The following is a 13,895-nucleotide window of genomic DNA, read 5'->3' as shown; positions in this document are numbered from 1 at the left end:
CCCCACCCAACACCCTGGGGACCCCCAGATGCAAGGTCCCTTGCTTCAACCTGGTGGGAGGATGAGAAGAGCACCCCCTCCCCAGGATGGTCCATTAAAAAATCCTAGTCATTTAAGAAATGAGGCTGGGGACAGGGAAAAGGAGCTGGAAGACAAGGCCCAGGTCAGGCCAGGCTGGAGATGTTGGGGTTTTTTGTGAGAACCCTCAAGAAGGGTTTGCAAGCACATCCCTAAGCTCAGGGCCAGCGTGTCTGAGGGAGGAGAAGACACAGACATCTGTCTGACTCCTCAAGGTCCTGATTGCCTGGTTGTGGACACTGACACCCACCACCACAACCACCACAGGCCTTGGGAGATTTTCCCAGTTATTCTGGGATAGGGTTTGCTAAGCATCCCCTTTGGCCCCTGATCTGGGGCATCCCTGGGGTCCCCCTGAGACCAAATCTGGGAGGATGAGGGACTCTGGGAACATGCAAAGGGGGAGGAGCAGAGACCCTGCCCCAGCCCACTGCTCTACACCATAGTGGCTCCAGCTGCATCTGGGCTCCGAGGGTCCTTCACACCAATGATGTAGTTGTTGGTTCTCCGACTGCCATGGACCCAGGATAAGACATCTACCTTCTCCACATGGTGGCCCCTGGCTTCCAGGAACTCAATATCTTCCTCTGTGAACTCACCTGAAAATCAGCCCCCAATAAACATACATTCAGAGTGTTCAGAGCACCGGCTCAGGAAACGTATGATCAGACCTGGGCAAATCACTTCACACCTCTGAGCCTCAGTCTCCTTATGTATAAAATAGAGACAATAAGGGAATCTACTACATGAAAATGTTGCAAAGATTAAAGGAAATAATGTCCAAAAGGCACTGAGCTCAGAGCCTGGCACACTCTTCAAATTGAAAATGGTCTCTGGGCTCATCTCCACCTGCCAAGGCCAAGCTGCCACCATTGCTTGTCAGAACTACTACAATAGCCCAAGAACTGTTCTCCCTGCTTCCAGTCCTGACTCACATAGCAGCCCAGGTTTTTTTAAAACATAAGTCAGACTATGTCCTTTCCCCCACTCCAAACCCTCCAACAGCTTTGATGACTCTTAGAATAAAACCCAAAGTCCTTACCAAGGCCTCTAAGGCCCAATGTTATCTAAGCCCTTGCTAGCCCTCCTCGTTTCATTCCACTCTCTCTGGCAAGGGCCAAACATGCTCCTACCTCAGAGCCTTCCCAATTGCTTTTCTCTGTACCTGCAGTGTCCTCCTTCTAGATAGTTAGAAAGCTCACATCCTTGCTTCATTAGGGTCTTTGCTCAAAAAGTACTCTTTAAAGAGAATTTCCCGGACCACTATCTAAAAATAGCACCCCTGCTATCTTTGCCCTACTTTGTTTTATTACAAAGCATTTATTACCACCTATATTTGTTTATTTATGTACTTAGTCTCCTCATACTAGAATATAAGATTTTTAAAGGCAAAGATATTGTCTTAGTCACTACTGATCCCTAGTGCCTAGAACAGGATCATAGTAATGTTAAGTAAATATTTACTGGATAAATTAACAATTCATATTTCTTTGCATAAAAACAGGTTCTTATCATCTCTTGCCTGAGCCATCTTTCCTCATTTCCCCAACTAAGTTTTTCTCCCTACAACACATCCCTCCTACAGAAAACAAATCTGGTCACGTTCCTCCCCTATTCAGTTGGAGAAAACAAGACAATATAGCAGTTGTTAAGAATTTCCATGAGAGGCCCAGTAACCTTCTCACACTCATCTCCCAATGCTTCGCAACAAAAAAAAATCTTATTTCCCCAAACAGGGTGATTTCAGGTATTTTTTTAGATAAAGATACAATGTTGTTGTTAAGTGCCATTGAGTCGGTTCCAACTCAGTGATCCTGTCTAGAGTTTCCGAGGCGTGACTGATGAATTTGAACCACTGACGTTGCAGTTCAAATTGACCTTGAGGTTGGGTACTTATCCTACAGTGTCAATATTAAATAACATTAAATCAGTAATTGAAAATGTATTCCCTTTGTGTTGTTCACATTCAGCTTTTCCAGTTACAAGGACAAAGTCTCAGTCTTGTCTCAATATTTCCTAATCTTTTATAGAAAGAACAGACTTTAGAGCTTTCCACAGGAAACAATATCTAACTAAAACCTAATAATACTTGATTTTCATAGCTATTGTTCATGGCAAATAATACTGTTTTTTCCATTTGTGTTTATGATATAAGCTTAATTTAAAAAAAAAATAGATTTTGGTTAAATAGGAAGTTCATTTGGTTAAAAAGAAGACACATTACATAAATAAAGGTTTAGAGATAGAACAGAGCCTCACATTTCAAGAGACATATACTGGAGAGACCAAGAGATAATTACTGAACTAAATTCTGTGTCATGTCCTTAGCATCATCATCTGTTGACTGGGCTCTAGAAAGTCACTCATCCACCTAGCAGGGGTGACTGCTGAGGAGCTAGGTCTGAGGCCCCAGTTCGGGAGACAGCAGAAGCTATGAGGTATAGAACTGAGTCTTTGGTATCAGCAAGGTGTGAGTTCTCATCTCAATCCTGCCACTTACTGGTTGACCTTTGATTGGTTTATAACCTCTGTGAGCCTCTTTTTTTTCTTTTTTCCTCCCCTGTAAGATGGGGATGATAATACCCAACAGGCAAGGACTGTGTCTCCTTCAATTCTGTTGTTCCTTTTGGACTGGCATAGTATATTTATATTGTCTGTTGCAATGAAAACTCTACAGAGGTGCACACACTTAAAAAAAACTAAGTCCATCTCCTTCCCAGGACCTTAAGGTTCAGGATCTGGCTCCTGCCTGCCTCTCTGATCTCATCTTCCCTCACTCACTCCTTTCTATTCCTCAAACAAAACACCCAAGCCTGTTCCTGCCCTGAGATCATTCCATGTGTTCCCTTAATCTACAAAGCTTAGTTTTTTAAATGATGAATTCTTTCTCTTTTCAGATCTCAAGTTAAGTGTCACTAAAGAGAAGCCTTCCTGGTCATCCACTAAGTCCTGTTACATCACCCTGCTTTACCATTCTGCAGAGCACTTATGCTGCCATCCTACAGTTCTCTATTTACTTCTTTATTTTCTCATCTGCCTATGAAGGCAGTCTCCTCACACCTAGGATAATGTCTGGCATACAGTAGGCGTTCAGCACAAACTGGTGAATGAATAAAAGTTGTTAGAATGAACAACTGTATCTTATTTTGCAGAGGTGAAAGTTGAGACTCAGAGTGGAGATGTGAATTTCTCAAGGGCACACAGTCAAAAAATGGGAGGACTATTCCAATCACCAGCTTTTTCATTTCTCCAGTAGAAGTTTGTTGAAAGAAAACCAAACTTGCCCTGGCAGGGAGGTGGTGCTGATTGAGGTGTGATACTATGATAGAAGCCTTATTCTCACCCACCCCCGTGCCCATCCCATGGGACCTCCACTCTGCACTCACTGTCCACCTGCAGAAGGTTGGACTGTAGGTCCGGGTGCAGGCGGCCATGGGCCAGGCTGTCACTCAGGTTCCGGTTCAAGGTCAGGACATTCAGCAGAACCTGTGGGTGATCAAGGGGCAAAAAAGTCAGGGCTGACCCAGGGGTGTGGGTCAGAGTCTCACCCCTGGTCCAGAATCTTTACAACTCTTATATTAAGAATGTCAACTGAGCCTCTCAATAACTTTGGAGATGGCAGCCCTGCAATGACTCCCCATCTGTAAAATGGGGAGACAGGGAAAGTGGCTCACTCCAGGGTTTAGAAGGAGCCAAGGGGGAGATACAATTAGCACCCAGTCTCCTTTAATCCAACCCAGGGCTCCCCTACCTTTTCCCTGGCCAGGGTATGGTTAATAGCTGGAGGAGAGATCTGGGATATAATATGGATACTTTTAGTGGTTAAGAGTGTGATTAGGCTCTGAAAGCAAACCACCTGCTCACTCTTACTAACTGCAGTAATTTGACCTAACTCCTTAACTTCTCTGGGCCTCAGTTTCCTATCTGTACAACAGAAACAAGGATTTCTCCCAGAGTTGGGGAGATTAAAAGGGATAGCATGTTAGCATGTGAGTCACAGAGGACTACAGCAGAGAGTGAAGCATCCAGCTGATATGAAGTGAGGGGAGATGCACAAGAACACCCATACTTGCAGATAGTACCCATTTGACCTAGCTTCAATGGCGGGATGATCAGAACTCGACTAGAGGAAGAAAGAGGAAAAAAAAGTGTAATCCACTAAAATTTTATGAACTTGACCTATACTTATGGATGTAGTAGCTTAAAAGAGGGAACAAATCTTTACAGCAAGGATCATTTTCCACCCCTCTGTACACAGGGTTGACAGAGATGAGCAACTTAGACATTGGCTACCCAAAATGGGGAGGGGAGCCCTACAAAGGCATGCAGTGGCTGGCATACAAGTTTTCAAGAGGGAGCTTAGTTTCAGAGGATGCAGGGGAAGGTAAAATCTCCACTGAGTGGTTTCCAACCTGTCTAGACGGCACTGGTGAAAGGAGATGGGGATAAGACTCTTGTGGTTCAATAGTGAATAATTGCTATCAGGATTGATTGTGAATGTTGCAAATATAAAGATAGACATTTTGTAGCAAAAGGAGGGGAGCGGTTGATCTTGTAGTCCAGGAGCAGAGGACCATGGGACCATCAAGGGAGAAGAACGGAGTGCAGGACCCTATCCAGAGAAGCAGCAATGCCAGAGATGGAGACAGAGATGATGACATGGAGAGACGGAGCAGATGGGGACTCTAGACTTGCAGAGGGAGAGGGGCTGTGTGCTGGCGGCCAGGGGGCTTTCCGTGCAGGGTAATCCCTTGGTTGTTTGAATGGTTATATATTCCTTATTGCTTCGGTGTACATCCAAAAAAAAGACGACAGAAGGATTGGAAGCAAATGCTGTTGAATGATGATGCATGGTGCATGGAAGGGATCGTAATCATTGCAATGAAACGAAATGCAATAGGATGAATGTAAAGCTGATGCTCTCCCATGTAACTATCACTTAATTCACAATAAAAACATTAAAAAAAGGCGGGGGGGATAGCATGCATGAGGAATTTAGCCCAGTGCCCCACACTTAGAAAGAACACCATAAATGTTAACTATTGTTGTTATTCTCCATTTTGTAGATGAGGAATCTGAGGTTCAGAAAGGTAAAATGAATCTCCAAACCGCACAGCAGGAAATTGGCAGTGCTTACACTAGAATCCAGGGCTTTCTGATTTCAAAGCTCAGGCTAGTTGATCCACTACCTGGCACATGCATCAGGTGCTTAGGATACTTGAGGAACTGTTGTGAATATGGGAAAGTAGAAGGCCTTTCCTTCCAAAATCAGACTCTAAAGAGGACTGGTTGATTATTCTGAAGCTGGACAGAGGGATGGTGGGACATTAGGGTGACAGAACTCAGACAGTTCAGATGCTATATTGCCTTTCATTTCTACTGACCCTGTGTGATTTCCCTATAACCTGGAAAGCCGGGAAACTTTAGGGCGACATTTTAACTGAAAAACTCAGGGAAGCTCAGACCCAGGATGGTCCTGGCACAACAGCCTCACCCATGATTACTGCATGAGTAAAGGATCAGACAAATGAACCAGAGACCTGAGGGCTATCTTCAGCCCAAGCGTCAGCCTGGCTTGTGGCTGCAAAAGGTCCACGATGGAGGATACCTCACCTGGGTCAGGCCGCTGAGGCCCCGGGCAGCCCCGTTGGCCCCCAGGGCGAGGTAGGTCCCACAGAGCCCCTCTGCTGGTCGGACCACAGTGGGTAGCAGGAAAGAGAGTGGCCGCTTCCCTGGCTGTACTGAATTTTCCTGTTGTCAGAAAACAGAGACCACAGGGGAATGTGGGGAGGGGCAAGACGGAAAAAGCCACATCGCTATCCTGCCAACCTCCCCACCTCCCGACCTCCCCTGCATCTTCCACAGGTCAAGCTTTCATGGGAGACTGCTCCCTTCCCAGGCCAGAGTGTCTGAATGTAAAAAAGGGCAGAACCCTTGGATGACTGTATAAAAGTAAGTGATACACAAGCTCAATGAGCTATGGGGCTGCCATAGGGCAGGGGAGGAGACGACCAGGCTAAGAGATGACAAGCTGGTTTTAGGTTAGAACAGAATTATCCTCACCTTGATAATTTCTGTCTCCTAGGGACCCAGCTTACAGGATGCAAGGGTGCTGGTTTCTAACTAGATAAAGAATTCCTTATCTTTCTCCTCCTTTGGCTCACACTTAGTGCCCAGCAATAGGGCTTAGCCCCACCAGCTTGGCATCACATAGCAGAGACCACTAATGCTAAAAATCGCCCAAAGCATCATAGGCTTTCCTAGGTCACACAATGGGACAGTGACAAACTGAGTAGAGTGCTCCTTGGCCCAGACTCCAAGCCCAAGATTTAGTGGTGTTGGAGATGTCAATTTGAGCTCCTTTGCTTTAAAATAGCCTTAGGAAGGAAGGGGTTGTATTGGAAACACCTCCTGCAAGGTCCAGGGAAGGAGGGAGGCAGGCCTTACCAGGCTGGGTGCAGAGTGGTTTGCAGTCCTATTGGGCCAAGAGAAGTCCAGCATCTGACTGTTGAGCAGGATTCCGGAGGGAGTGATGAGGCCACTGCCAAAGGGCCGGTTCAGGGAGCTGGGGGCCAAAGTAAGGCCAGATGAGTCCTGAGACCGCCCTAAGCCCCAGTCCAGCCCACACTTCCCTCCTGTCCAAATGAGCCCCTATGTCAGGTTCTGAATCTGAGCCTGCATACCTGACCATGGCCACAATGAAGTCATCAGGGCCCATGATCAGCACCTGGGCGGCCGTGGTAGCCCCATCCAGCTCATAGACGGGCAAGAGCGGGGCAGGAGCTGCCTGAGAATCATTGATGTGTCCCCGGAGGTAAGCAGCCTCCACCTTGCTGAAAATACAAGGGGTGGGGAGATGAACACACAACATGCTATCACACTTGTGATGCCTGTGGATTATTTGATTACCATCTGTCTCCCCCATTAGACTTGTTAGGTCTATGAGGGCAGCATCTTACAATGCACTTAACACATAAGAAACACCCAGAACTAAATACATTTATGTGTTTAGATTCTCTTGTAGAGCAAACCTTTTATTTAAATTGACATTACCCACTTAACCTTTCTGTGAAAGTGCCTGGTGCACAGTGGATACTCAAAAATTGTTTTGAATAAACAAACTGAATTTACTATTTGTGGGCTAGAGCTAAACTGATATTAAGAATGTAGTTGGGGGAGGATTTGGTATTTCAAGATCCTGACTCAGAATTATCTTTTAAAAGTACATGAGAACTCGGCACATAGTAGGCACTCAGTAAATATTTACCAGATGTGTTAGCTGATTGAATTTAATATAGGTGTGTGTTTACAGCTAAATTTGTATTGGTCTTGGTTTTTAAATCAATGGCCTTTAGTCACTATTACAAAGACTTTTAATTTCAAGTAGAGCCCAGCTCATAAGCACTCTAAAAAAATTTGTTGAAGAATAAATGGCAGAATGGCACCAGAGATGCTCTCCTGTTCTTCCCTCAGCTCCTAGAGTCTGGGGGAGTAATAGGGAAACTGTAGAAAGAAGTACCACTGCACCATTTGCATGGACTTCCTTCCACCTTTTGGCCCTGACGATGGTCCTTCATGGAACCCAGAATTCAGTCTAGAAATAATTCTAATACAGATCAGTGATTTACTAATTACATTCCATGACTGAATAAGACAAAATGACATACAATTCTCCATGCATTTTTTTCTTTCCTTTTTTTACCTTTAACTGAAGGTTTCTTACCTAATTTGCTAACTAGGTAACTTGAATTGATTAATTGAGAGTGACAAATACCAAGGATGACTAAAGATAGTCAGTTTTCAATCAAGAAGGATGGTGGCAAACAGAGCAGATTCAGGGGCTGTTTCAGATGCATTGCGAGGAAGGAGCTTGGTGGTTAGGCTTCAACTTTGTGGCCTTGAGCTGGCAGTTTGCTTGCTGTTCTGTTTGCTTTATAGGTTGCTCATTTCGTCTCATCATTTCCAGTTTAATTCACGAAGGATTGTTTGAGTAACAATACATATTTACATTAACTATTCTATTTGGGGCTTCAGAGTTCTCCTTAGCTCAGCTCTAAGTCAGGAGCTCTAGTGGCACAGCGGGTTGAACACTGGGTTCCTAACAGCAAGGTTGATAGTTCAAATCCACCAGTTGCTTCTCAGGAAAAAGATGAGACCGTTTGCTTCCATAAAGATTTGCAGGCTCAGAAAGCCTAAGGAGCAGGTCTACTCTGTCCTATAGGGTCAGTAAGAGAACCAACTGGACAGTGGTGGGTTTGGATTTTTTTTGATTAGTCTCTAAGTCAAGTGCAGTAGCAGTTAGATATTACCCATTCTTACCTCTTTTACCAGTTAGTAATAATAACAACAGAACATATATTATGTTCAAATAATGTGCTAAGTGTCTTACATGTGTGATTTTGTTTAGTCCTTTCAGCAACCTCATGAGCTTGGTACCATCATTATCAGGACCCTTTGTAGAAACTGACACTTAGAAAAGTCAAATGACTTGCCCAAGTGGCACAGCTAGTGAGCAATGAAACTAGAATTTCACTTGTTACAGTCTGAACTGGAACTCAGTCTTGACTCCTATGCTATGCTACTAAAGTAGATACATCATAATCAAGTCCCCTCACCTCCAGCATTTGGCTTTCTTTTTCCACTTAAAAAGGGGTGCAGATGAGCCCACATAGGTACTCTGCTATGGTTTAAAAAAAAAAAAAAAAATGTGAGAACCGTATCAGAAGAGACTAACTTGTTGTAGGAAAACAAGGTGCTACAAAGAGGCAAACTGCAAGCGGGATTCAGTTGCAATTGACTGGGATTTCAGGCCTTATTGTGACATCAGCTGCTTTTGACCTGATCCTTTCCCAATCCCCACCACCACCTCTGCAGCACCCTGGGTCCTGCCTAGGGACCCACCTGAGCATGTCATCCATGCTCTCGGTGATGGTAGAATCGTAGACGGGATCTCCCAGTCTGCTGGCCAGGGCTAATGCAATCTTCAGGGTCTGAAAACAGATCAGGGGTGTAGGAGAGGCTGCCAGGCCCCTCCCAGCACCCACATCTAGTGGATTCTTGTGTGTGAGAAAACTTGGAAGTGACTTAGCAGTTCTCCATCCCCCTCCCAATTCCCAGTGTCCTCAGACCCAGGGTAGGGTAGAGGGGTTGGCCTTACCTCTGCCACCCAGTGAAGAGCCTGTTCCCGGGATACCAGACTGGTGAGATTGAAGCCCTCCAGAATATTGAGAGCACTGATGAGGGCAGGGCCTGTGTGTGGGGGTGGAGGACTGAGAACCAGGTGGCCTGAGAGGACAGAAAATAACCAGACAGCAGAGGAGGGGTCAAGGCAAAGGAACAAACCCTGTTCACATCCCACCATCACAGACAGACCACTGCTCTGAACCGCCTCATTAGATAGGGAAACGAAAGCCTTGAGAGGAAATGGGATCCATTCAAGATCACATGGTAAGTCAAGTGCAAGGTCAGGATTCAAATCTAGAATACTGTTCTTTAGTTTCCTCTGCCATAGAAGGAAACTACAGCTCAAGAGGGACTATGACTTGCCTAAGGTGATAAATAGCACAGGTCACTGGACAGGCATCTAAATGTCCAAATTCTAGGTCTACCATGTGCCTCTGGGTAGCTCCTCCTGGATATAATCCAGGAGAAGTACAACCACAATGCTTTAGAAGCCAAGATGACCAGACTTTGTCTCTCACACTTTGGACATATTATCAGAAGGGACCTGGCCCTGGAGGACATCATGCTAGGTAAAGTGAAGAGTCAGTGAAAAAGAGGGAGACCCCCAACTAGATGGATTGGCACAGTGGCAATGGGCTTAAGCGTAACAACGACTGTGAGATTGGCACAGGACTGGGCAGTTCGTTCTAGTGTGCATTAGGTCACTATGAGAACCACCTCACAATAACTCAGTGGTCCCATCCATTTAATCCTCACAATGGATTCTGTTATCAACCCCACTTCACAGGTGAGAAAACTGAGGTACATAGAGATAACTGGCTCAAGGTTATATAATTAAGTGGCCAGAGACAAAAGGGAACCCAAAGTACCCAAGGTAAATTGGCAATGCCAAGAGAACTCAGGCCAAGGTGAGGAAATGGAAAAAAAATAGAACACACATTCAGTGCCAACTCCATCATCTCATCAAATATTCATGAACAACTTGAAGCATAGGCACTATTATTATCTCCATTTTAAGGAGGGAACCATGGATCAGAGTGGTAAGTTACTTAAGGTGAGTGACAAAATTGGGACTTAAATCCGGGTTGGCCTGATTTCAAAGCTGTGTTCTTTCCTCAGCTCCATACACTACCTCTACAAAGAGAATCAGTCTGGAGATTAAAGGTTGGAACTCAGAGGCAGCCTTTCCTAAGGCTTGAGATGGTCTGGTCTTTCTAGAGGGAAAAGGAGCTGGGCACGCTCAAGAATACAGGTCCCAGGAAAGAAGGTAACCCAGTCTGTTTTCCTCTGAGAGCCCCAGGTACCTAATACCTTGGGTTCAGTAAACATGGATTTCATAAGCTTGACTCTTCTGGTATCCTTCTTGGCTTTGTTGAATTTGGAGATTAAGTTCCATTCCCCCACTAAGCCTTCATTTCCTTTCAGTACAATGATGGACCTAGTGTACGACGATCTTGAAAAGTTCATTCTACCTTGAAGTTTAGATGAACTATGTTTCTTATAAATTATTCTTAGTGTTAGAATAGAGCTGGAGTGGGGAGACTGGACAACACAATACAACCTCTGGCTAGAAACCCAACCCCCTTGCCTTAGCCTGTGACTTGACCTTCCACACCCTGAACACTTAGGACAACTGATCCCATAGGCTAACTCTGGTTAGTTTCAACAGTTGGTTGCCCCAGGCAGCTCACTGTCTCAGTTTTTGCCCTGTGAAGTGGGGAAGACTCTCTGGCCCAAAAGGATATGACCATGAACTGGGGGACTTCTAAGTAGAGGGCCTGGGTCTGGGGGAGAGGTCACCTTTGTACATGCCACACACAGGCTTCTCCACAAGAACGCTGTAGTTACTGAAGTCCTCTTCAGTTATGACGCCCCCTGCATGCTGAGCCTGGAGGGGAAAAATGACCAGCCACATGTATGAGCAGCACATGAACTTGTCTGTGACATGTGTTTAAATCAGACAGATCAGCTGGTCACAACTTTCATGCCTTCTCTAATCACTATAATGACCTTTAAGAGCTATTAAAACTGTATTTAATGACAGCTAGCTAAAGTCATTACAAAACTATAAACTTTGAATGACCCCAGTAGGGATAGACCCTTACTGGACATAGATGAGCAGTGTTTACCAACCTGTAAACCAATCTTGTACAAATCAATTGACTCATGCCATCCTATCAAGACTCATTTTCCATCCTATATTGCATTGTTATTGTCAAGTGCCTTCAAGCTGGTTCCTACTCACAGCGATCTTGTATAGGGTTTCCAAAGAGTGGCTGGTGAGCTTGAACTGCTGACCTTGCCGTCCAGTACATTAACCCATAGCCAGACCAGGATTCCTATGTCAGCATAACCATTATGAATCCCTTCCTTTTTACATACTTAACAACCCCTGGTTTTTCTATCCTTAGTGAAATACATGAGTTTCTTGGCTGGTGTGTTAGCTCAACTTCTGGCCTGTTTTTTTTTGTTGTTGTTGTTGTTTTGTTTTTTTAAGGTGTGGTGGCTTTATTCTTTGGCACTTAGACTCTACCTTCTCCCACAACCCACCTCAAAGAGCAGGCATATGACCAATCAGAGCATTCCTTTTCCATGGCCACAATGACTGGTTTAGGAATGGTCTTGACACTTATGACAAGGCAATGAGACACAATCTTGGAGGTTTTGCTGGAACTACTGGGAATGATAAATAATCTTTCCTTGAATGGTTTGTGGGAACTACTCTGTGAAAAGAATCTAACAGAGAGTGAAATCAAACAGAGGAAGGTAAAAGTTGTGTGTGCAAAAGACAGACAGATAGACTAATTCCTAGCAATGTGGATTATGCTCCTGGACCCAACAGGATCTAAAGGCAATTCTCTCCTGGACTTTTCAAACTAATCTGTTTGAGCTGGACTTTTAAGACCACATCCAAACCTCTGTTGCCAAGCATTAGGCTGATACAGAGCAGGTGTTCTCTGAATATTTCATTCCCACAACTGCAAGGTGAAGATAGGTAATATCCCCATTGTACAGGTACGAGAACCACTGAGTTGGTTTGGGCATGTTAATCATGGCCACAATGTTCTGTTAAGAGTTTTAACTATTGACCATAGTTCTCAGAACCCATTATTGCCTCAACTGAGACTCTGTGGAGTTGGCTGGTAATCCCTTCTGTCAATCACCTGAGTCTGGCAAGTTATCAATAAAAGAGGCATTTCCCAGTCCCTGGCAAGGGCAAGACAGACCCCTGAATAGGTTGGCACCAACCCTCTTTGTTGTTGTTAGGTGCCATTGAGTCAGTACTGACTCATAGTGTCCCTATGCACAACAAAATGAAATATTGCCCGATCCTGGGGCAACCTCACAGTCGTTGCTACATTTGAGCCCATTTATGCTGCCATTCTGCCAATTCATGTTGTTGGGAGTATTCCTCTTTTTTGCTGACCCTCCACTTTGCCAAATATAATAATATCCTTTTCCAGTGATTGGTCCCTCTGTACAATATTTCCAAAGTATGAAAGATAAAGTCTGGCTATCCTGGCTTCCAAGGAGCACTCTGGCTGCACTTCTTCCAAAACAGATCTACTTGTTCTTTTGGCAGTCCATGGTACTTTCAATATTCTCCAATGCCATAACTCAAATGCATCAACAATTCTATGGTCTTCTTATTCACTGCCCAACTTTCACATAAATACAAGGTTACTGAAAATACCATGGCTTGGGTCAAGTGCACCTTAGTCCTCAAACTGACATCTTTGCTCTTCAACATTTTAAAGAGGTCTTGTGCAGCAGATTTGCCCAATGCTAGATGTCATTTGATTTCTTGACTGCTGCTTCCATGAGTTGATGGTTGATCCAAGCAAAATGAAGTCTTTTGACAACTTCAATCTTTTTTCCATTTATCTTGATATTATTTATTGGTCCAGTGGTGAGGATTTTTGTTTTCTTTACATTGAGGTGCAACCCATACCAATGGCTGTGGTCACTGATATTAATCAATAACATTTTAAGTCCTTTTGGCTTTCACGAAGTAAGGTTGTATCCTCTGCATTTTGCAAGTTGTTAATGAGCCTTCCTCCAATCCTGATGCCACATTCTTTTTCATATAATCCAGTTTGTCTGATTATTTGTTCAGCATACAGATTGAATAAGTATGGTGAAAGAATACGTCCTTGGCACACACCTTTCCTAATTTTAAACCAGTGTTCCTTTGTTCTGTTTGCACAACTGCCTCTTGGTCTATGTACAGGTTCCTAATGAGCAAAATTAAGTGTTCCAGAATACTCATACTTTGCAATGTTGGCCATAGTTTGTATGATCCACACAATTGAAAGCCTTTGAGTAATAATTACTGTTTGCACAAACATCTTTCTGGTATTCTCTGCTCTCAGCCAAGATCCATCTGACATCAGCAATGATTCCACATCCTTTTCTGAAACTGGCTTGAACCTCTGGAAGTTCTCTGTCAATGTATAGTTGCAGCCAATTCTGTATTATCTTTAGTAAAACTTACTCACATGGGATATCAATGATATTGTCCAATAAGTTCTGCATTCCATTGGGTCACCTTTCTGTAGAATGGGCACAAATATGGATCTCTTCCAGTCAGTTGACCAGGTAGCTGTCTTTCAAATTTCTTGGCATAGATAAGT

At 44.2% G+C, this 13,895-nt stretch overlaps 1 protein-coding gene across 1 annotated transcript in view; it reads right to left on the bottom strand.

Annotated features, from left to right (window-relative positions):
- Nucleotides 1-513: 513 nt before the first annotated feature.
- Nucleotides 514-13,895, bottom strand: part of GGT7 (gamma-glutamyltransferase 7) — a 28,875-nt gene continuing 15,493 nt past the window's right edge. Inside the window, exons 8-15 of the mRNA XM_006876873.1 lie at nt 11,062-11,149; nt 9,236-9,363; nt 8,980-9,068; nt 6,762-6,911; nt 6,526-6,643; nt 5,692-5,829; nt 3,465-3,564; nt 514-677 (exon numbers count right to left, since the gene is read on the bottom strand). Of these exons, the coding sequence (XP_006876935.1) occupies nt 514-677; nt 3,465-3,564; nt 5,692-5,829; nt 6,526-6,643; nt 6,762-6,911; nt 8,980-9,068; nt 9,236-9,363; nt 11,062-11,149 (975 nt within the window). The remainder of the gene's footprint in view (nt 678-3,464; nt 3,565-5,691; nt 5,830-6,525; nt 6,644-6,761; nt 6,912-8,979; nt 9,069-9,235; nt 9,364-11,061; nt 11,150-13,895) is intronic.

Source organism: Chrysochloris asiatica, unplaced genomic scaffold (genome assembly GCF_000296735.1).
Source record: "Chrysochloris asiatica unplaced genomic scaffold, ChrAsi1.0 scaffold00423, whole genome shotgun sequence".
Classification (NCBI taxonomy): Eukaryota; Metazoa; Chordata; class Mammalia; order Afrosoricida; family Chrysochloridae; genus Chrysochloris; species Chrysochloris asiatica.
The sequence above is the reverse complement of the archived record's forward strand: the minus strand, read 5'-3'. Positions and strand labels throughout refer to the sequence as shown.